The sequence below is a fragment of the Cannabis sativa genome, chromosome 7 (genome assembly GCF_029168945.1).
Source record: "Cannabis sativa cultivar Pink pepper isolate KNU-18-1 chromosome 7, ASM2916894v1, whole genome shotgun sequence".
In the NCBI taxonomy this organism is placed as follows: domain Eukaryota; kingdom Viridiplantae; phylum Streptophyta; class Magnoliopsida; order Rosales; family Cannabaceae; genus Cannabis; species Cannabis sativa.
In genome coordinates this window covers 16,970,733-16,995,386 of record NC_083607.1, presented here as the reverse complement: position 1 = coordinate 16,995,386, position 24,654 = coordinate 16,970,733, and the positions used below count along the sequence as shown (strand labels likewise).

The window sequence follows — 24,654 nt, the reverse complement described above, 5'->3', positions numbered from 1 at the left end:
GAAAAATCACCAAGAAACTGGGGTTTCTTTATCAAGAAACTAGTTTCTTGGTAATTTTTCCTGTGATTTTTCCAGCAACAATGCTAATTCTGACGACTTTTTCGGCACTGACAGCAACTCTAGCGACTTTTCCGGCATCGGCAGCTACTCCGATGAATTTTTCGGTGGGCAGCAAACTCCGGTGACTTTTTCGGCACGAGTGACAACTCCAGCGATCACTATAGTTTTATTTGTTTTATTTTTTTAAAAAAATAAATACGAAGGGAATTTTAATATTTTTTATGGTAATTTAATTAAATTTTTATTTTTTATGAATCTTAAATTTAAATTTCTTTTTAATGTTTTATATAATTTTTTTTTAGAAAAAAACCAAATTTTTAATTTGATTTGTTACATAATGCCATCTTTTTTAAAATAGCCCTTATTTATTTATGTTAAACTCTTAAAAGTCAAAGGATTGGGCTTGCGTTCTGGAAGAGAAGCCCAAAATGAGTGATGTAGACTGTAGAGGAGGGAGAGGGAGGGAGGGAGTGAAGTGATTTTGAAGTCCCAGAAATACAGGCTGAGAAAACGCCATTCCATCCTTTCTTGTCTCTCCATCCACTCTCTCTCTCTCTCTCTCTCTCTCTCTCTCTACTTGACTCGCTACTTTCTTTTCTCCTCGATTGCATATCGAAATTCACCCATTGATCCTCCTCATAGATCCAAAATGTGTGCCTTCGTAATGTAATCTGAGGCACCACAAATTTGATTTCAGATGGGAACCGTCGGTAGCAAAGCTTCTGCGTCTGCTTCTTCTTCTTCCTCTTCGTCGTCGTCTTCCTCCGGTGCTCGAAGGGTTCGATCTAAAGCGCACAGAGTATTACACTCCTCCTGCCTCGGTACCACGTCGCGATCTCACGACAGCGACAATGACGATCAGGTCTACTCTCCATTTTCTTTCTTTTTTAAATTGTACTTTGACCTAAATTCGAACTTTCGTTTTATGAAATGAACCAAGATAATAATGTGTGGCTCCTGGTTCAGGTTTGTGATCATCAGAACAAAGAAAATGGTTCCACGAACAACCTTAGTGGGAGTGGGATAGAGTCAAATCAATCCAAAATTGAGTGTTACAGAAAGGTTAAGGTTGGGCGGTCTGGTGAAATACCATGTATATCTTCAAATGCTAATACTTCTGCTTCTACAAACGGTAGTAGCTCCGCTCCAGCATCTTCTATTACCCAAAACCTATCAAGTCGTTTTCTTTCTCGTTTTAGTTTCATTCCTGGAAATATGAGCTTCAGGCTGAGCAGGGCCAACAGTTTAGGATCATCCAGGTCTTATCCTGTATCTTCCACAAGTCTTGGATTGATGAACAATGAAGAGGACGCTCATCTACCTAGGGGTTCTCCCAATGTTGTTGTTGTTGATACTGATCAAAATCAGCAAGGTACGCCAACACTTTGTTGTCAAGACACTTCAAGTAGTTTACATTTGAATACTCAACCTGGTTTTTCTGAAAACCTAGGAGATGACCGAACAACTTCTTTTACCGAAGATAATGCCATGAATACTAGCAGTAGCGGTTCAATAGTGGGGGCTGATTTAAACTTGTGCTCGCCTAGAAATCATTCTGAAATGGATAGTGCTGGAATAAGACTGTCTGATAGACATGCTGTAGCTCGAGAACCTATCGAGAGAAATGTTCGGTTCAGCAGAACTCTAAGTGTCGGAAGACTTCGTGATAGAGTTCTTCGTCGATCATCATTATCTGACATATCCTTTTGTCCTGTACAACAAGTAGGAGAAGATAGAGATACCAATTCTGGTAGTGGGATGCGGGCTTGGGGGGATCAAAATAGGACATTGGCATCTGAAAGTACTTCTGCAGTCTCCCCAAATGCCTCTGGTTATTCTTCATCCAATCTGTCAAGCTCATTGTTCAGCATCCAAGATTATGAGGTGGAAACATCTCGGGCAAGAGAAGCCAGGTATCGTGATCTTTTGGAGCATAGATCAAATTTCCTTGAAAGGAGGAGAAGAATACGATCACAGGTCTGTATATATGCACATTATTTAAAGTTTAGCAGTTGGTGTAAGTTCTAATGAGCAATGGGCAAGGGTAGTATCAAACATCGCCTAGAGACTTTCTTTGTTTATGTTATAAAAAATTCTAGAGACCATGCTTCCTAACTCTTCCCTAGAGCAATTTTGTTTGTGTGCACAATATTTGTTACTCTTTAGCTGGTTGTAATATGATACTTGCTGTGTTCGACTAAAATATTCTTTAAAAAAAGTCAAGTCTATGCTTCCTGCAAAAAATGACATTTGAAAAATGTTGTAGGTCCGTGCTCTTCAGCGATTGGGGAGTCGTTTTGAAAACCTTTCTAGACATGAGAGGTCATGTATCATGTCTGGTCAACATAGAACTGGGCGTTGTACATGTCGGTCTACCAACCGGGATGAACATCTAAATGATGACACAAGTGCCAGGGCTAGCATATCCAGAATTGTCATGTTGGCTGAGGCATTGTTTGAGGTAATGCTTTTATTTTGTAAACTTTTGTAACAGTATGCTCTTGAATACTTTTAATATGAGTTAAATATTTTGAACTTAATTTAATTAGGTTCTGGATGAAATTCACCAGCAATCTGTGGTTTTATCCTCCCGACCTTCTGTATCTTCAATTGGATCTGTTCCCGCACCTAATGAAGTTGTCGAATCTTTGCCTGTGAAGTTGTATACCAAGTTGCACAAACACCAAAGTGAGGAAGTTGCTCAGTAAGTATCCATGTTTATATGCTTTTGCATCTATTTTCCAGTAAAAGTAATTTAGTTGTATCTTTGTTTGGGTATACCGTATACAAATAATAGTTGTATATTAACTTACCTTGTGCTATTTTGCTATTTTCATGTGTGATATTAGGACCTGTAGGAAGTATATGTAAAGGATTTGGCTGTTATTCACCAATATCTTTACTTGATTAGTTTATTTAAACACTAGTATCAGTTGCTAGATCGAAGAGGTTAGCTCAAGTAGTTTGCTCAAATGAGTTCTGCCTAGCAGTTTGCTAGAATTTTCTACCTCTTAATGACTGCATGGCTTAGCAGGAAGATCATTGAATGACCAAAATAGGATCCTTGGCTAATTTATCGTTGGATCCTGGCCTTTTTCTTCTTTATGGTGCATAATTAATGCGTGGTGCTTGTACTCTTGGACCTGTAAATAGTTTTTGGGATGATAATGGAAATTTTTAAATTTTTTGTAAACTAGAGTTCCCACAATATCCCTACAATAAGTTAAAAGTTAATGCTGTAGCTCTGGGTTTTTAGCAACTTGAGGAACTGGGAATCTGATTATAGAGTCTGGCTGTCTGTTGAAATGGATTATATCTAGTGGTATATTTGACACCATGTTTACTAAGTGTTTTGTTGTTTGATATGCACTCTCTGATTAAAAGGCACTAATGGCTTAGAAGATGCATTGTCCATTGGGTGTGTATGATGTGCTATTGTCACGAAATTACATAGTTTTCTCTTTTAACCCCCTGAGACGTTGTGGGACATTGTTATGGAGGTTTATTTTCACATTTAAAACAATATGCTATATCAATAAACTCTTATGTACTCTAGATGGTTTTCAATTTTTTATCCAGATGTTACATATGCCTTGTGGAGTACGAGGAAGGTGACAGAATGAGGATATTGCCTTGTCAACATGATTTCCATAAAACATGTGTTGACAAATGGTTAAAGGAGATTCACAGGTGAATAAATTTAAAAACTTTTGTTAAAACTTCGTAATTTGACAGTCTGAGCAATTCATTGACGAAAACCAATCACTATTTCATTAATTAATAGAATCATGCATTGTGAAGATCATTCTGAAAAGAAAAAGCAAGTTAATAGGCTTTTCGAGTTCCTTTTGTGCTGATTTGTGTGTGGTATGCCAGGGTGTGTCCACTTTGCCGAGGTGATATATGCAGATCCAATTCATTACCTGCAGAAAACTAAGATGGGCAGGATTTGCCTTTCCAATGACCAAGGCATAATTTAGAAATGACAAACATCTCTTCTTTGTATATGATGCTCTAGAAGTTCAGTCCGTTTCTTCTAGTGTTTTCTTCAATTCTTTTGATCCTGCCTTGATTTATGTTGGTAGAAATGGACTGAACTACTGGAAAGTTGATTGAGAGAGAGCTTTTTCAAGTTATGACGACGAAGATGTTGTGAATATGATGAGCCTCCCCAAAAATAGTTCTATTTTGTATCACTTAAGATAGCCAGGCCAGTATTTTCCATTGAAAAAGAACCTTCTGTGGCAAAGCATTGCTAAACACTTGGCATTTTGTAAATTGAGGAGGAAGACTCCCCTTAATAGAAAGGTGTTGACCGTCCTAAGTTGAAAGTTGAAAGTGGAAACAGCTGAGCCAATATTTTAAGTGTATGGAAAAGCAATTTGGTTTTTTTCCCCTCGACTCTTGTGTATTGTTTCCACGTTTTCACTGGGATCCTATTCCTTTAGCAGAAAGAAGGATTTTTCTTTTTGTATAATTGTCTCTGAAAATCGAAATACAATAGCCTCATTCCCAACTAAGAGCCTGCACCATGCTCAACTTGTTTGCTAACAAACTAATAACGCCCTCAATATGTAGATATCTTGCAAAAGCAAGGGTAAATACAAATTAGTAGGGGTGTTCACAAAGTATCCGATCCAATCCAATCCGCACGATCCAATTCAATCCAATCTGCAAAATGCGGATATCCGCATTTGTGCGGATTGGATTGGATTGAAAAATCCAAAATCCCCACTTGTGCGGATTGGATGTTGTTTGACCTCAAAAAGTAACCGATCCAATCCAATCCGCACTTAATTATACATATTTTTAAAAAATTATAATATATAATATATATATTAATCAAAAAAAAAAAAAAAAAACACAAACTTCTTTTAGTAACATATTGAGTTGGTGTATTTCATTTATTTTATAATAAAAAACACAAGAAAAATAATTCTTATTCACATAGCCACATACACATAAATTTAAATATATGTATACTAGCTTAATTATTTTAGTAAGAGATACATATATATTTTAGTGTAAATCTAAATATAAGTACATATATATTGATATATATATGTATATTGGTTTGATTTCTATATAAATAGAGATGGAAATAGATTATTATTGGAGATTAAGAAACAATAGTCTTTTTTTGATTTTTTTTCTATGAAATATTAAATAATTTATTATTAAAAAAATAACTGATCCAAAATAACCGATCCAATCCGCACTATTGCGGATTGGATTGGATTGGATTTAAACTCTTATGCGGATTGGATTGGATCCAAAATATGAAATCCGCACTTAGTGCGGATTGGATGTTGTTTGACCAAAAAAGTGCGGATTGGATCGGATGAACACCCCTACAAATTAGGACTTTGTGTTTTGTAAAAGTTATTAATTGGACCTTTTATTCCACTAAATGACAAAATGGATATTGTATTTTTTAAAATAATACAAATAAGATCTTGAACTAACTTTTTGTCAAAATAAAAATTAATAATAATTTAATCTATATGTGTTATGACAAATCTGTTTATATTTTCTGTTTGTATTAGGAATTGTCTTCAAGTTGATTATATTAAAAAAAAGTTAAAAAATACAAGATTTATTTTGCTATTTAACAAAAATAGAGAATCTAATTTGTAACTTTTGCAAAACAAATTATCCAAAATGGTTTGTAACACTAGTGTTAGAATTAGTTATATGTTTAGTTAAAAAGCACGGACACTTTATGGCTGAAGAAATAAAAAAAATAGTAGGGCAGGGCAGAGGCAGGCTTGTAGGCTGGTATTCGAGGAGTGAGTGAGTGAATGTGATGTGAGGCTGGTGAGTGGTGTGGCCTCTGGAGAGATTCAACATGAATGACGATCTGGACCCCCAAAGCGACCACAGCTCCGACTACTTGTCTCACTTTCAGCCCCAAACCCAAGCCCAAGCCCAGCCCCGCCGTCCCAGGGGGTTCGCAGCCACTGCGGCTGCGGCTGCTGCTGCAACCAATTCAGCAGGCGCCGTTCCTTCCACTGCTGCTGCCGCTGCTAGTTCAGGGCCTGCCAAGGGTAAGAGAGAAAGGGAGAAAGAAAAGGAGAGGACGAAGCTGCGGGAGCGGCACCGGCGAGCCATCACCAGCCGTATGCTGGCTGGGCTTCGTCAGTACGGAAATTTTCCTCTCCCAGCGCGTGCCGACATGAACGACGTCCTTGCTGCTCTTGCAAGGGAAGCTGGTTGGGTGGTGGAGACGGATGGCACCACTTACAGACACTCTCCTCCTCCATCTCAATTGGTCCGTACGCTTTATTATTATTTTTTTTTTTTGTCTTTTACAATTTCGTGTTCATTTTTCTAGCGAATTATATTATACTATACCCAGTTTGTTGGCTTCTAAATTAGACTGAGCTTGATTCATATATGTTCCTATAATAGAATTTTGAATTTCTGGTGATACACTGACAATTGCATTTGTATTTATTTACTTTTATTATAAGCAGTTAGCGTATCCTATGAGGTCAGTTGACAGCCCTCTTTCGACCACTTCTTTAAAAAATTCTTCTGTGAAAGGAACATTAGATTCTCAACCACCTTCGGCTCTTAGAATTGATGAGAGCTTGTCTCCAACATCTCTTGATTCTGTTGTAATAGCAGAGAAGGAGACCAAGAATGAGAAATACTCTAGTACCAGCCCAATAAATTCAGCTGAATGCTTAGAGGCTGATCAGGTAATGTTCACTTTTTATATTCATTATGCATAGTATAGTATGAGTAGTATGACGATGCAAGATACTAGCAGTTTAGTTTCACAAACAAAGTTAATTTGTGCACCATAAGCTAGTAAAGCTGCCATAGCCCTGTTATTGAATCTTTTCCCTTTTAAGCTTGCAATGATGTCTCAGTTGCTTTCTTTTGATTGTGGACCACATTATTGAAACAAATTATGTTACAAATGTTCTAGAATGGAATGAGAGAATTAGGGGCAAAAGTTTTACGACTTTTTTTTTACCACTCTTCCTAATTGTCATTATTAGATACCACAACACCTGTTTGGTAATTGTGCTTTATGTCGGATTATCCTATAATCTACTGTTACTAGTTAAAATGAAGTTAGAAATTATTTAAGGTTTTTAGTGATACCAAATAGGTCCATTGACTCCAAATCAATCAGTGCATATTCTTCTTTTTTACTTTGTTTGGATCATCTCTAAGTTCTCTCATACATGGGTTATGCCTTGACATTAATAGATTCTGATATCAAAATCTGTCAGGATAATAGATGTATTGACAATAGAAAAACAAAATGTAGCTGAGTCTTCCAAGTAGAGCCTGGGGCTACCAATTATCTATTGGAATTTATTTAATCTCCTAACAGATGTTCAATAACAATTTAACAATGGTCAAGTCATAGGCATTTTATTATCTTTGAGATGTATACTTTTCTTTTAGTTTGTGTGTATCACTAAATGTCCTTTTCTTTTTTCGCTTCAAATAAATGTTCATTTTGAAATTGTTAGTCTCTTGCTTCCTTTTTTTTCTCTTTCCTTTTTTGTTTCAAGAAATTATATTGCAAACTTCTTCTGATTAAGCGCTTGACTTTTACAGCTTATACAAGATTTTCGCTCTACAAATAATGGGAACGATTTTACAGGCACGCCATATGTTCCTGTATATGTCATACTTGCTGTAAGTGTTTGTTATTTTTACTTCTTTAAAAGTTTCATTAAGCAGGAATTTACCTTTTTTTTCCTTCCCTCTGGTAGACTAGCACCGTCAACCAATTTTGTCAGCTGGTTGATCCTGAAGGTGTTAGACAAGAGTTAAGCCATTTGCAGTCTCTGAATGTTGACGGGGTTGTAGTTGAATGCTGGTGGGGTATTATTGAAGGCTGGAGCCCACAAAAATACATTTGGTCTGGTTATCGAGATCTTTTCAACATAATTCGAGAGTTTAAACTAAAGTTGCAGGTAATTTTGCAGCATTATTTTACACTTATGCTTTGTTTATGTGAGCATTCTCATAGAGTTAATCTTAGTGGATTGCAGTTATGTACAAGTAATTTGGCTTTAAATCATTGTGCTTTAAAATTCAAAACCCAGAAATCCCTCAAATTCACTTGATGGGCCCAAGTTTGAAAACTGGGGCTACCTTCCTAACCCAATAATATTTGAGGAGTAGAAAATTATATCAATTGTTAAGTAGGTGTCTGATACAAAGTTACAAACAAGGTGAGTAGAAAAGTTTTCTTGAATCTTTATTAATAAAAGAACAAAAAATACAGCTCCAGGAATTCGAGAACTTGGAAATCTCCCACTAAGTTTTCACTAATTTACACAAACTAATCCGATGCCTGAGTGAGGAATTAACATCTATATCTATTGATATGTATCTAGGAGAGACTTAGGCCTAACTAAAAATAAAGCACAGCCCATAGCAATAGGCTGAGTTGGACATTTGAATTAACAAAATACCATATCAGCAATATATTTAATTAAGCCTAAAAATAACAGAAACTAACTTAGAAACACTTGATAAAAATTACTAAGCTAAGCTTCTGCTTCCTAGAATAGGTTAGGCGAATTTCAGGTCTAAAAATGCTTAGGAAAGACTCAAACATGAGACTTTGAAAGAGTAAACCACGGGATTGATCGTTTGAGCTACCCGAGCTACCCTCAAACTTACTATTTGATGGGGATTGTTGTGAGAGTAAACACATGATTGACCATTTGACCTATGATACACAATTTTTACCTCATGCGTACAACGTTGTTATAGCAAAGTTTTAATTCTAAAAAGATTGTCGAACCCATAAGGATTGGTTGTTAAATTTCACTAACTACTATACTTTTTAGTTTTATGCTTTAATTAGAGAATTCAAAGTAAATAATGATCAAGAATGAAATAATAAAATAACTGAAAAGTAAACAAATAAACAACGATTTTAATTAGAAAGTAAAGACCTAAAGCATTGATTTTCTTATTTCAAATTATGAATTTCAATTTACCAATTATCTCAATTTAAATTATCATTTGTAGTTTCAAAAATCCTAGTGTAATCTATTAACCTCTCTCGAGTGATGATAGAATTTACTTAATTAACCAACAAGATATCTCTATTCAATGTTAATCAATTAAGCAATACTAAACCAATATGATTCTCTTTAAATGAAACTCATTGAATTAGTGGAATCTCTCAATCTCACATTTTTTTTATGTCTTGCAATTCTAAGTCCAATTTTATATTACCTGTCAAGTACAAAATTTAAAATCTTTATACTAATTAATGATGATCAAGCATTAACAAGATGATAATTAATACAAAAATTGCATAAACAAATAGTAAGAACAGATATTGGAATAATCTAAAATAGTTCCATCAACACTTAGTTCATAATTATAAACATAATAACCACAATAATCATGTTCATAATTAAATAACTAAACAAAAGAATAAAGTAGAAGAAGAAAAGGACACTAATGATGATAGTTGATGATAATTGCTTCGAATCTCTTCTCTCTTGCTCGTTAATGTGTTTTCTAATTTCAAAGTTGCTTGTTTGTAATTTTTCAATTGTCCCAAAAGTCGAACTACATTATTTTTTATATAGGCCCAAAAAGATGACGTTTTAAAATAAGATTAATGTTGAATTGTAAGGACGGTGCTATAGCGCCATGCAATACTCCTTGAGGTTTCGTTTTAGTGCAAAATTCAATTTTTTCCCGATTCGGCGCTATAGCGCCACAAGCCATTTTTTTGTCGCTATTATACTGCTTCAACCTTGCTCTGTAAATCATGCATAACTTTCGCATCCGAACTCCAAATGAGATGATTTAACATGTTTTGAAAAGCTAGGAACGAGCTCTATCATTTTGGGTTTCATAAGCTCTTCGAAAAAATGAAGAAAACATTGTCAAAAATTAGCTCAAAAATCTCAATGCATCACAAAATTATCTTTTAAGTGCAAACCTACACACTTAGAGAAAACACATCAAATCTATACAAAAATAAATGCTAATCCATTTACTAATTGACTAAAAAATGAGTTTACAAATGTGCACTCATCACATCCCCAAACTTAAATTATTGCTTGTTTTCAAGCAATGAAAAAGAATAAAACTAAAACTAAAAGCTAAAAAGAAAACTAACAAGTCAATTATTGGATGAAAAATTAAGAAACTTTGACCAAATGTAATTTATCTCAAAATACCAAACTCTCTTTCCATTATTCAATATGCATTTCAAACAAATGACTAGAATTTTAACCCATTTAAACTTAAATTCCAATATTGCACTTTTATTAAAAATGTTTATATGTTAGTTCTACTAACTTTATATACATGTAAACATTCAATATAACCACAGACTTGCATAACCAATTCATCTCCACTAATGTAACCTAGAGTCATGTAGATCAAAAGGACTTTATAGGCATGTAACGTTAGACTTAGGTAAATGGTGGATAAGAATGTCATTTAGGTTAGTTTCACATTATAAACTTACAAATCTAATCAAAATACAAAACCTTTATTATAAATTTCCTTTTCCCCCAACAATATTTTTTTTCATTCGATACCTCCTTGTTCACACAATTAAAGTTATACTCCTATCAAATTTATCTCTTGCTATTATTTTTTATTCCTTAATATGAATTTTTTTCCTTAAAGCTATTTTTTTTAATAATAACAAGAGATCTTTTTAACGTAATATACTTGGATTATAACTCTCTATGCGCATAAATCTTTTTCAAACATAATTCTCAGAATTTTTTTCCATCTCACTTACATCATATTTTTCATTTAGTACACAACAACCTATGTTTATGGTGCAAAATCGGATACGGATAATTTATTCAAGTTCATGACTCATAATCAAAAATAAATATGCATTTTGTTTTTAACAAAGGAAAAAAATTGGAAAAATTAGGCTCAAAATAAGACAACAAAGGATAATGTATTAAGATTAGCTTTTAGGCTCAAACGATTCAAAGAAAATTGCTTTAATCTCGACACAACAAGATTTAGGATTTTGCCTCAATAAATTAATCACACAAGTTTTAGTTATTTTAATATCAACCAAATCAAACTAAGTCTACATATGCACATAAAATTACAATATATATATTGAATAAATAGAATGATACATAACTCATATAATAATATCAAAAGCAAGCATAACAGGTCAAACACACAATACACAAGTTTTTTCACCGATACTAAATAATATCAAAGAGTTTTGCGTAAGTTCACCATCGAATTCCATAGGTCACAAGTCAATGTTCATACAGTAATCTAATAAAATCTTAAATCTACCCATAAAAACTAACATAATAATAAATAAAACCTTAAATCTACCCATAAAAACTAATATAATAATTAAAAAAACAAAAAATTAAAAACATGAATTTTGCCTTCCCATCTCCAAATTAAAATAAACAGTGTTCTCACTGTGCAATAAAATCAAAGGAGAGAACAAACCAGAGCAGCTAGGACAATGGGTCAATCGCCGAAGTGTCATGGGCTCACCTTTTCAAGCAGCGGAACACCCGTGCGGCACATTGACTTCTCTAAGCCAAGGTCAGCCTTCCAACTATCTGAGTAACAATGGGCTCCTTTTTCACACGACCGTGTGCCTCGTGCACAAATCCGTCTCTCGAACAACTCCCGCCGAGTCATGCTCATAAGCATCCATGAGTGCATCCATGCATCGAGGCTTTCTAGCCAAGATACTCGCACTGTCCTTAGATTCCCACTATAATAAGAAAATCCCAACACCGTCGCTCACCTAGTCACTCGTAATCAAGGTAGCATGTGTGGCAAGATGTCAATACTAAACTAACGTGCCAACGCTTCTAGTCATTCCCCATTTGATACTGTCTGAGCAGTCTTCCTCATCGCCCAAGACCTCCTATTGAAGATCACAATGAAGTTGTGGTACATGGAGACCAAATTGAAGATCTATTCCCTCATATATTTTAACAAGGCCTTTTCCCACAATAGGTGCGAGAGTTCCATTGACTATCCTAACTTTTTTATTACCTGAACATGGGATATAGGATTCAATTGAATTAGAAGAATTTGTTATGTGGTCAGAAGCTCTAGAATCAATTATCCATGGAGTAGAAGTTAAAAAGGAATGAAGAGCATATTTTTAAATACCTGTTTGTGCCACAGATGCAACAGAAATACTTGATGATTGTGAATTGGATTTGAGCAGCTCATGAAGATGAACCATCAGCTTTTTTGTAAAAAAAAAGAGAGCTTCAACCTCATTAGCAATAGCATTATGCCCATATTTCTCTTGTGGTTTCCAGTTTTTCGGTTTCCCATGAATGCGCTGGCATGTCTCACATGTGTGACGAGGCTTGTTGCAAAAATCACGCCAGACCCGTGGCTTTTCAGCAGATTTATTCTAGGTGGATCTACTGTAGCCTCCTCCAATAGTAGTAGCTAAAGTTGATCCTTCAACAGTTGCTCCAACAACCTTTCCCAACATAACATTCTTTCAACTCTCTTCTCTTCTAACCTCCAAGAAGACTTCAACAATAGGTGGCAGAGGTGGGCGGTCAATGATTCTTCCCCTCACTTATCAAACTTAACACTAAGACCAGCCAAAAACTTGTGACTCTAATTGTCCTCGATAGTCTTTTTATGATGTTTACCATCTTTAACAGATTCCTTTTATGTAAATCTGATTAAAGGGAATTGATTATCAAGAAACTTTTGCTCCTGTTGGGAAAATAAATTCCATTCGGGTTTTACTTTCTCTTGTTGTTAATTCTAGTTGGCTTTTATACCTATTAGATGTTAAAAATGCTTTTCTTAATGGTGATCTAGAAGGAGTGTTTATGAGTCCTCCATCTGATTTTGAAAAAGGTGTTGGTTTTGGAAAAGTTTGCAAACTTCAAAAAATCTTGTATGGGCTTAAGCAATCTCCTAGAGCCTGGTTTGAGCACTTTGGTAGAGTTTTTGAGGCGCCATGGTTATACTTGGAGTCAAGTAGATCACACCATGTTCTAAAACATTCAAAGGAAGGAAACGTAGCTATCTTAATAGTGTATGTTGATGATATTGTTTTAACTGGAGATGATCGTGGTGAACTTGATGAGTTGAAAAAGAGACTTGCTCAAGAGTTTGAGATCAAAGACTTGGGTACTTTAAAATATTTCTTAGGATCTTCAAATAGTTTCCCATTACGTGTAACATGCACAACTGGATTCATTGGAGCATTACAAGTAGAGGTGTTCGCAGTGCGGGTGGTGCGGGTTTAATCTATTTTTTCAAACTAAACCGCATATGCAGTTTTTACAATTTTTTCAAACTAGAACCGCACCGCAAGACCTTAAAATCGCGAAAACCACACCGCAAAAATGCAGTGTGGTGTGGTTTACACTATATATCAAACATTGAAATAATAAAGATTAGTCTTATAATTTTCAACAATTAAAAAGAAAAAACATTTTATTAAACTTTTAACATCATAACATATATACTAATCAAGTTATTATATTAAATGGTCACTTAAAAATAATACAATATACATATATTACATATTACATATATTAATAATAATATGAACAATAAGAAGTTAGAAAAAGTAAAAAATGAGAATAACATATGTGGATGTTCCTTAAATTTAATTGTATGGCTTAGGCTTTGTACTAAGTTCCAATGATGAAACCCTCTAGCCTTCATGCAAACTCTAGCACTCCTGTTGACCTTTGAAGGCTCACATGACTACTAAGTCTCACTGGCATAACCCTCTGGCCTCCAATCAAACTCTAGCGCTATCTTTACACTTGCGCTCAGTCTTCTTAGCCCTGTTGGCTTCTCTGACGAATTCATTCCATAACTTCGCATCTCTATCGATACTTTTGTGTGACTTACGCCCATTGGCGCTTTTACAAGCCAACACATCCCACTCGACTGTCTCTGTGCTTCTCATATGGATCAAATAAAAGTCACATGCAAACGCCTCCCTGTACGATCATCCTATAACGATTGCGGCATCTGCCCCCCTGGTCTCCATGTGTGTCCCTCTTGACACATATGTAGCAACTGAAGCATTCTATGCCTATCCCAATTTGAACCATCTCGGTCATCGACTCTCGACCACTATCGTGACTAACAAGAATCTGACGACCCCTACAATACTTCCATACCCATGCCAACAAGTTTCCTTTTCAACAAAAGCGCCTCTTGTGGCTTACGATGTCACTCAAGAAAACTCGGCCTAATGTACCAAGTATACAGTATGAACTACCCAATCAAACCTTGTGCTACGCCAACGAGTTACTAACATTTTGTTGCACCTTTCTACAATCGCACGTGGTAGTTGTCTTTCTAGCATCTTTAAACTTAATTCGAAGCAACCATCACTATCTCCTCTCTAGGGTGTCCAGTAATTCTATGAAGAAAATAACCTCAACTCCATATCGGTCTACTGATCCACTTTAGGAAACTAACTGGCTCAACGACATCTTGTTCCAGCATACAGACTATCTCGATCCTTCCACATGCCTACATCCCCTCTAGGATAGGCCAACCAGGTTCACCTTCACTGAGATGAACTTGACTCTAATACTAACTGTCACGGGCTCACCTTTTCAGGCAGCAGAACACTCGTGCGGCACCTTGACTTCTCTAAGCCAAGGCTAGCCTTCCAACTATCTGAATAACAATGGACTTATTTTTCGGGCCTCGTGCACACTTCCGTCTCTCGAACAACTCATGCCGAGTCATGCTCAAGTGTCTATTAGTGCATCCATGCATCGAGGCTCTCTAGCCAAGATACTTGCACTGTCTATAGGTTCCCACTATGATAAGGCAAATCCCAACACCATCGCTCACCTAGTCACTCGTGACCAAGGTAGCATGTGTAGCAAGATGCCAACGCCAAGCTGACGTGCTAACGCTTCTAATCATGCCTCATTCGATACTGTTTGAACCATCTACCTCATCGCCCAAGGACTTCCATACGTCTATGGTCCAATCCTCAAGACACCATGCCTCCACGCATGTTGGCAGGCCCTCGAGACAAGCCACTAAACTAGTAGCATACGTTAGATCTTTGTCTTTTTTCAGCATGATGCATCCGTCCCATGTGCATATGCAAACTAGCCCACGGATGACTACCCGTGTCATCTCGTGTTGAGATTCGTGGCCAAGGAGCACCACAACGTCTTTTGGAGGTTTAGGCCACGCCCCGTGCAAGCAGCATACCGGCAAGCCAATGGAAACGTTCTTGCTAACCTCTAGCAGCATTCTTAGATGCACTAGCCCGTCGGCTCGATAGTGTCCATGAGTATTCCAACTCATGGAGACATGAGTCCCCTCATGGTTCTCATATGCCCGCCCTACTAGTCCCACTGACTAGTAGTAGCTCACTTAGCACCAAGGTGCCAGGGGGTGGTGGAGAGCTGACATCAAGTACTCCCCTCTTAAAGAACATTCTAAGTTTTTAGCCTTCTACCAGGAACGTATATAATTTTTACTTTGTAGACATATGGTCATCACCATATACCAAATTACAGGGTTTCTCATATTCGATTGCGCCATTGTATTCATAGACCCAAATAAATGGCTAATACTAAGTCTCGTCCCGTTCCGGACAATATTGAAGATTTTTGTGAAAATGACACTACTATACAAACTAAGCATTTGCATGCCACCACCATGCACACCAACATGCGCCACCCCTTGATCACCAGTTAGCCAACTTGTGGGCATCACCTAGCTTGTAACGTGCCATTTTGGCTCTCACGTTACACACGTGCGGTTTGGCGAAAATGCAAATTGCATTCGCATCGCAAAAAATTTCAAACTGCATTTTTTGTGTAGTGTAGTGTGGTGTGGTGCCGGTAGTTTGTGCAGTGTGGGCCATTTGATGAACATCCTTAATTACAAGGTTTTGCTTCCAATTTTCCTGTCTCAGTTAACAAACTAAGTACATACTTTGAGACAGAAAAATCCTTGTTTACAGTAACATCAACACTTAAGAAATATTTGAGCACCCATAAATTTTTCGTATGAAACGGGGTATGAATGAAAGATTTAAGGGATGAGATGCCTTTGGTATCATTTCTAGTAATAACGATGTCATCAACAGACACCACTAACAAAATGATACCAACAGTTGATCTTTTATAGAACATAGAATGATCTCGGTATGAATGAATGAAAATGGGTATGAATGAAAGATTTAAGAGATGAGATGCCTTTGGTATCATTTCTTGTAATAACAATGTCATCAACAGACACCACTAACAAAGATTTAAGGGATGAAACTAGGTATGAATGAAAGATTTAGGGGGTGAGATGCTTTCGGTATCATTTCTAGTAATAGCGATATCATCAACAGACACCTCTAACAAAATGATATCAATAGTTGATCTTTTATAGAACATAGAATGATCTGACTTACTTTTCAATAAACTAAATTTCTCAACAGCCTAACCAAATTTATCGAATTAAGCACGAGGACTTTGTTTCAATTTATGTAAAGATTTGCGAAGACGACAAACTCGTCTTGACTCTTCCTAAGCAATAAATCCAAAAGGTTGCTCCATATATACTTCTTACCCAAGATCTCTAGGAAGAAATTTTTTTTTAATATCAAGTTAATGCAAAAGCCAATGATGAGTAGCTGCCATGGAACTGAACAGTCGAACAAATGTGAATTTAGTAACATGAGAAAAAATATCACAATAGTCCACTTTATAGGTTTGAGTATAACCCTTGGCAACAAAGCAGGCCTTTAAGCGAACAATTGTTCCATCTTGATTGAATTTAACCGTAAATACCCATTTGCACCCTATAGCCCATTTTCCTGAAGGTAAAGTAACCAAGCCGTAAGTACCATTTGCAACTAAGGCATTCATCTCTTCTATCATTGCAGCAACCCAAGTAGGATGTGACATTGCTTTACGAACAATTTTAAGAATAGTGATAGAATAAAGAGAATCAATAAAAAAAAGTAAGAAGAACAGGAGAGATGATTATAAGAAACAAAAGAAGAAATAGGATATGTACATTGGCGTTTACCTTTACGTAGTGCAATGGGAAGATCATCTTTGAGTTGTGAATCTGATGACGAAGATGCAGGTGCAGGACATGAAACGAGAAGTGGACGCCTGGTGTACACTATAGGAGGCCTAAGAAGTGGCGGAGGTGGTGGAGGTGTAGGCATTATGGGAGCCATGACCGAAGTAGGTGAAGGAACAAGAGACTCAACAAAATATGTATCAGGTGCAGAGGATGTGACAGAACATATCAATAAATCATCATCCTCCCCTAACAAGTAGGAGCGAGTGAAGACAAAAAATAAGGTGTATTTTCCATAGAAATTACATCGATAAAAACAAAATATTTGTTAAGATTGGGACAATAACACATACCCTTTTTGAAGACAAGAATAACCAAGAAATTCACACTTCAAACTTGGGATCTAATGTAATTACCTGTGGACAAACATCACGAACAAAGCAAGTGGTACTAAAAATTCTTGGCTCAATAGGAAATAATGGTTTATTGGGAAAAAGAATTTTATAAAGGATTTCACCATGAAAAACAGAAGACAGCATGTGGTTAATCAAAAACATGCAGTAGAAACCGCATCAGCCCAAAATGATTTAGGAACATGCGTTTGAAATACGAGAGCTCTAGCTGTTTCAAGGAGATGTCTATTTTTTTTCGTTCTGCTACACTATTTTGAGATGGAGTATCAACACAAGAAGTTTCATGGAGCATGCCGTTTTGAGCCATATAAGATTAAAATACACTAGATTGTACTCTTTTGCATTATCACTTCTCAAAGTACGAATAGACACATTAAATTGATTTTGAATTTCAGCACAAATGGCATAAAAAATAGAGAACAATTCTGAACGATTCTTCACCAAAAACAAGCAAGTGACACGAGAATAATCATCCACAAAAGTAACAAAATAACGAAAATTAGGTTTAGACAAGATGGGAGAAGGACCTCAAACATTAGAATGGACTAATTCAAAAGGAACACTAGCACGTTTATTGAATTTAGGACTTGAACTAAGGCGATGATGTTTAGCAAACTGACATGATTCACAATCTAACGAAGGCAACTTACTATATTGTAGATACCATATTAGAATTTGGTAAGGTATATGGATAAGGTGCATGAGGTTCCATCTCAAAACCAATTGACAATGGGAGGAGTAGAGTCCATTCATCTTATATGGTATTTTATTTTCACACATTAGCAATGTAGGACTAATTCTAATACACCCTCCTTACGTTTGGGCTTGAAAAGTGTGGGTATAACGAACGACTTTTAAGAGACCAAAGGGTCGGACTTGACAATTGAAAGAATCCCACAAAGTCAATTATCGGGATATTTATGGGTGTACACGTCGAGAAATTTGTGGATTTTGAAACTGGTCAAAAATTCCAACACTTAAAACTGGCACACATTGGCCGAAAGGTCCCAAATAGAAGATAAAAGGGTGACAACGGAAGTTTTTAGTTTGACTCTGATACCATGTAGAAAATGGTGAATAAATTGTATATTGTATTCTATAGATTAGTATATGTTTATATACAAAGCTAGAAGATTAAATAAAAAACTACTAAATACAAATAGGAAACTAGTAAATATAATTTACCTTAATTTTTACAACTAATATTCAGCTAATATTCTAACACTACAATCTGCCACAATGTGGCCATAACCATTACAGGATTTACATTTTAGAGGCAACCACTCATACTCAACCCTTTGCTCAACAAGTTGGTCATGCTCGTTTAAGTAGTCGGTGATCTGTGGTGGTTCTTCTGTAATGTCCATCTCCACAAGAACCCGAGTAAACTTCACCATTGATCTCTCTCTTGTCACCTTGTCAGCCATAATTGGCTTACCAATCGTGCTAACCACAACACTAAGGCAACTATTTCCCCAATAGTGTATACCTAAGTCCTGTAATTGGATCCATAAATGGACCGATTTAATAAGACATAAAGTTGTAAGATCAGTTGTCCAAGGTCTAACTATTATAGATTTTCGATCGAATTGCAGAATTCCCTCCTCTAGATTCAAATTGCGAGTAACATCATCATTGAATTTTACAATTGTATATCTACCATTCATTCGAACAATCTGCACTATCCCTAATGTCCCCCATGTGTGTTTAATGAACCCTTCAAACACTGAAAACGAAGGATTTGCTCCCAATACCATGCACACAACTGCTGAGCTCCAATTTGCAGCTTGGATTTTGACCTCTTCCACATCCATCTGAGTAATTTTCTTCACATCTTTCATAATTGGTTTTAAGTCAATTTTGCTTCCTAAAAGATTTCTTACCTTCTGTGAATTTTTTCCATTGCTGCTGTGAATTCAATTGGAAATCATTTAGCTCAATCTCCTCAGCCCAACTCTGTTTCGCCTCTCTAATCTCCTTCTCATCACACTTCTCTTCCACCAATTCTTGATCAGTACAAATAACATCTCCCGATTGTACAACTTGATTTATCAAATCGAGCCATTCAACAGTCTCCTTTGGTTCCTCCAATTCATCACTCGATTAGATTGAAGGGGAATCCACGAGATTATGTGGAAAATCAGCATTATTCATTCTGGGTCTCTTTCTATTGTCCATAATCAACTAATGTCTTCAGTCAACTGATCGAGATTCTGATAGGTTGTAGGAGGAATTCATATTACTTGCAATGTCAATACTTAGAGGGCTTATGTTCAATTGGATTTGTTTTTTTTTAATTTTTTAATTTTTTGTTTTTTTTAATGTTTCGACCCTGTAGGTTGTAATGGCATTCCATGAGTATGGAGGAAGTGAATCTGGTGACACAATGATCACTCTTCCTCGGTGGGTTCTGGAGATTGGAAAGGAAAATCAAGACATATTCTTCACTGATCGTGAAGGGAGGAGGAATACTGAGTGTTTATCATGGGGGATTGACAAAGAACGGGTTTTGCATGGAAGAACTGGTATTGAGGTATTAAACAATCATTTCTTAATTAGATTTTATATTTATTATGCAAAACTATGACAAATTCCTGCACATCATTTGGACGATTGTCATTTCTCTATTTTCTCCAAATTATAGGTATTGTAGACTTTTTCCTTCGTACTTTTTCTTTTGTTATTGCATCTATCTCTTATTGAACTTATTCTGTACACGCTGTTCTCCAACAAATAAAAATTAGGGCATAATGCATTTTTTCATGGAAGTGCTTGCGGGGACTTTCTTTTTCTATGGATGAGGAAAGTAAACAACTTAAATTAAACAATCATTTTCCTGAAAACTCTCATCTGCCTCTTCATGAATGTGGGACCTAGTGTGTTTTGTTTTTGAAAATTAAAATAAGAGGAATCACCCTAATAATTTCACTGTGTCTCAGTTTGACAAGCTTTATTATGGTACCTATTTCTCTTTTGCTTAAGAGACATTGATTTTTTATGTCGAGTTTCCCTACTTTCTCTGGAATTTATTTGATTTTTTGTGAAGTTGTATGCAGACCTTTTATGTAATGAGGATAAATTTCACTAAAAATTAATTATTGATTGGTGATAAAACCATGATCAGGAAAGGAATGAAATTTGTATGTTGGGTATACGTCTCTAACATTGACTGAGCCTGGTTATACATCGTACACATATGTAGGTTTATCTTAGCTAAGTGACTGGCATTTTATTTGCAGGTTTATTTTGATCTAATGAGAAGCTTTCGAACTGAGTTTGATGACTTGTTTTCTGAGGGCATCATTTGTGCTTTAGAAATTGGACTTGGGGCATCTGGGGAGCTTAAGTATCCATCTTTTCCAGAGAGAATGGGATGGAGATATCCCGGTGTCGGTGAGTTCCAGGTATCTGTTAGAACCCCATTTGTGTACATGACACTCATCCCATGCTTTTTATTGTTAGAAGACAATTGTTGAACGTTAGTCATCACATTTGCAGATGAACTTACCATATATATGTGTGTACACGTATCTCATGGAAACATTGAAAAGTTTGTTGACAATAGGATTTTTGTATGCTTGTATTGCTATTCGTGCATTAAAAATATATGTTAATTCTTTGTGTACAGTGTTATGATAAATACCTACTACAAAGTCTGCGGAAAGCAGCTAAATTGCGAGGACATTCATTATGGGCTAGGGGACCTGATAATGCTGGTCATTATAATTCTAGGCCACATGAAACTGGCTTCTTTTGTGAAAGAGGTGACTACGATAGCTATTATGGGCGCTTTTTCCTCCATTGGTATGGCCAAATGTTAATAGACCACGTAGACAATGTTTTGTCTCTTGCCAGCCTTGCATTTGAGGAAACAAACATCATTGTTAAGGTATGCTTGTCAGATATATTTTTACCTGCATCTTGTTTTCTCTACAATCTATAATTGTTTGTTCATGTCATTAATCCCTTGTCATGCACAGTAGATATGTCTTTATTCAGTTAACCAAATTACTCCATGGTTAGAATATTCACTTAAATATTTTTGTAGCAGTTGATTTGGGAGATTCCTGGAACTAGTATTCTATAGAATTAGAGCCTATATTTCTCTTTAAAACTTGTTCGTTGTCAAACTCTACCTTTTTAAAAAGTTATTTTGAAATCTGTAAAACTAGCAACCTCAACAATGATACAACAGATTTCCTTACAAAACTATGTTGTTCCTTGTAAGGTGGTCTATCTCTTGTCTAAAATTATTAATATTATTATAAACAATTCTTTGATATAAGATTTTCAATCGGAACTTCCAATTAGGCAAACATGAATTTTAAGCCGAACTGGCTATCACTTGTGATCAACTTGATTTTTTAATAAGGGATCTTATAGGATCACTGACATGCCACTGAAAGTAATTAAAAGATGCCATTGTGTAGGTTCCTGCAGTTTATTGGTGGTACAGAACACCTAGTCATGCAGCGGAGCTAACTTCGGGATACTATAACCCTACAAACCAGGATGGATACTCTCCAGTTTTTGAGGTTCTGAAGAAATATTCAGTGACAGTGAAGTTCGTTTGCTCCGGTTTGCATATGTCTAGCCAAGATATTGATGAAGCCTTCGCTGATCCAGAAGGTCTGTGCTGGCAGGTGATGGTCCTAATTTCTCATATTTTTTTACCTCTAATGTTAGGTGTTATTTTCTTGACATTCGTAGGCCTCCATTCTAATTGAATCGTGGAGGGTTATTTTATTTATTTATTTATTTATTTTGTGTGTTCATTTGCATGATATTGATTATCTATTTGTTAATGCGTAGGAGGTTAAAAAGTAGAAGTTTCACTAAAAACAAAATCCTTAATATATTATAATGTGGATTGGGTAATTAGGTTTTTAATTCTGCTTGGGATCGAGGATTGGCTATAGCTGGAGAAAATACAGAGACTTGTCACAGAGAAGGGCACATGAAATTAGTTGAGATGGCAAAACCAAGAAATGATCCTGATCGTCGCCAATTCTCGTTCTTTGTATATCGGCAGCCTTCTCTAGTTCAAGGAACAATGTGCTTTTCGGAGTTGGATGACTTAATCAAGTCCATGCATGGTAATGCCTCTTTAGTTTCTTATTATACAAACAATACATTATATAGTTTTTCATATGCAGGTTTGACTGGTTATACCGTTATAGCTATAAATATATTGGCACAAATACAATACAACATTGACATGCTCACATTGGTTTATTTGATATGTGAGTGGATGGTTTTTAGTCCCCATTAATAAAAGTGGTTAAAGATGATAAGAGAAGAGGTGCAAATTTCTGGATCTTCATTACCCAGATGAACATGAATGACAAAAAGAATGTGTAGAGTAAACATGCTAACTATTGTTGCTGTTAACTCTTGTTTCATGTATTCCGCCAACAAGAATTTTGTATCTTGAAGCTTCAATGACACAAGTACTAGGGGCAATGTTTGAAATAATAATTTCTGATGCTCATTTCAAACTTTTGCAGGTGAAATAGTTGGTGATCTAGTTTCATAATATTGGAAATTTTGTATTTATGAGAGGACACATTTATCACTGGTAACTGCAGATTTTGCGGCCCATCGCCTTCAATGGAGTCACATGAAGACATTTGAGTTTTGCCTGCAAAGGAGGGTTCATGAATATAGTTTCCCTATCATTATGGTCAAAGCTACTTTAATCTTTGTATGTCATAAACCATCTCTCCTTTGGAATGCGAGGAGTTGGTAAGTTTATGACGAAAGTTTCTGTGGTCTAATTTATATAGAAGGTATAGATACCATGAGAACTTTCATTATATCTGTATAGATCATGAAAAACGTTTTCTTGTGGAAAAATTCCAAATATGAAGTAAAAATAGTGTTATTTAGTAATTTTATTTAGTTGAGATTTTATTAAATTACCATCAACCTGAGAAAGAAGAGATGTCTGAAAAATTCCAAATTAAGTTCTATAAACTTTGAATAACGAGCACCTTTAGCAAAAATTGGTACAATTTGCATTATAAGATGAGTAATGCTACAGACGAAAATTGCACTCAATTTTCACACAGTCATGTATATATTATTTATTTATTTTTGCTTAACTACAGTGATGTATATTTTATTTTTACTATAGATAATTATATTTGAGGATTTTATTATTTTTAATTGTGTTAGTTGTGTGGTTATGATTAATTATACATTATTGTATATATATAGTGTATATAATTTAAGTGTAACACAATTATTATTCGAAACCAATATAAGACATTTGAATCAAAAGATAACCCAATAATTTGTCCAAAAATATATATACTAAATATTAAAAAAAACAAATAACCTATATTAAATCTTTCAGCACAAATTCTTGATGAAAAGAAAATAATTTTTATTTAATTTTAATATTTAGTTGCATTTAAAAGTAATGTTGAATATTTGATCTAATTTAATATTTTTTTATTTATTTGATCCAATTCAATTAGTAATTGAATTTGAAAAAGCATCATTCGATCCAATTTTAATTAGACTTCAAAATTCAATCTAATCTATCTGATCAAATTACTAATTGGATTAGATCGATTTTTTAAGAGATATTTACACAGGGTACTTTTTTTTTTTTTTTAATATAAAAGTTTTTTTTTTTACTGTTATACGCATATATTTTCTTTTTTACTGTATAATCTACATATTGTATACTGAATTAGTATAAAGTTTTTTCTCTTTTATACTTTTTGTCACTTGAAGATATGTGTTTTTTTTTAAAAAAAAAAAATTAATAAAGGTTGATGGGAAAATTGACTATACATATATTTTTTTAAAAAAAACTAATTATGAAAGCTTTTATTGTATTAAATAGTGAAAAAGTTTTGATGTGATGGTGTTGTCATTTTGTGAATTTTTTTTTTTTTTTTAAAAAAAACTAATCATGAAGAGCTTAATATACATCTTCCTCTAGTTTTTACACGTTATCTTTTTTTTCTTTTTAAGGTATAATAGCTTTTATTATTTATTTTTCATTGTATTTGAGCTCTCTCTCTACTATTCACCTTCTTTTTTTTTTTTTCCAAATCTATAACATTACCCAAATAAAAGTTAAGTCTCTCCTTTTGTAGTAGGTAACTAAATAAAAACAGCATGTGAAGGAGGAAGAAAAAGAAGAATGAGA

At 35.2% G+C, this 24,654-nt stretch overlaps 2 protein-coding genes across 8 annotated transcripts; both read left to right on the top strand.

Annotated features, from left to right (window-relative positions):
- Positions 1 to 426: 426 nt before the first annotated feature.
- On the top strand, positions 427 to 4,461 carry LOC115697702 (suppressor protein SRP40). Of its 4 annotated transcripts, none has more exons than XM_061101879.1 (7): positions 427 to 922; positions 1,027 to 1,432; positions 1,511 to 2,037; positions 2,327 to 2,521; positions 2,631 to 2,764; positions 3,640 to 3,750; positions 3,937 to 4,461. In XM_061101879.1, exons 1-7 carry the CDS (start codon positions 758 to 760, stop codon positions 3,995 to 3,997), a joined length of 1,599 nt encoding a protein of 532 aa, XP_060957862.1. In that variant the 5' UTR covers positions 427 to 757; the 3' UTR covers positions 3,998 to 4,461. The 4 variants fall into 4 exon arrangements, with proteins under 4 accessions (XP_060957862.1, XP_030480658.1, XP_030480657.1 ...); XM_030624798.2 differs by having other exon boundaries at positions 2,610 to 2,764; XM_030624797.2 differs by having other exon boundaries at positions 1,027 to 2,037.
- A 1,325-nt stretch (positions 4,462 to 5,786) lies between these two features.
- LOC115697246 (beta-amylase 8) lies at positions 5,787 to 23,381 on the top strand. 4 transcript variants are annotated; one of them, XM_030624175.2, is made up of 10 exons: positions 5,787 to 6,331; positions 6,537 to 6,764; positions 7,642 to 7,722; positions 7,800 to 8,003; positions 19,828 to 20,022; positions 20,729 to 20,893; positions 21,118 to 21,378; positions 21,920 to 22,132; positions 22,372 to 22,585; positions 22,997 to 23,381. In XM_030624175.2, exons 1-10 carry the CDS (start codon positions 5,909 to 5,911, stop codon positions 23,023 to 23,025), a joined length of 2,013 nt encoding a protein of 670 aa, XP_030480035.1. In that variant the 5' UTR covers positions 5,787 to 5,908; the 3' UTR covers positions 23,026 to 23,381. The 4 variants fall into 4 exon arrangements, with proteins under 4 accessions (XP_030480035.1, XP_060957861.1, XP_030480034.1 ...); XM_030624174.2 differs by having other exon boundaries at positions 5,788 to 6,331; positions 6,534 to 6,764; XM_061101878.1 differs by having other exon boundaries at positions 22,372 to 23,381.
- The last annotated feature ends 1,273 nt before the right edge of the window (positions 23,382 to 24,654 follow it).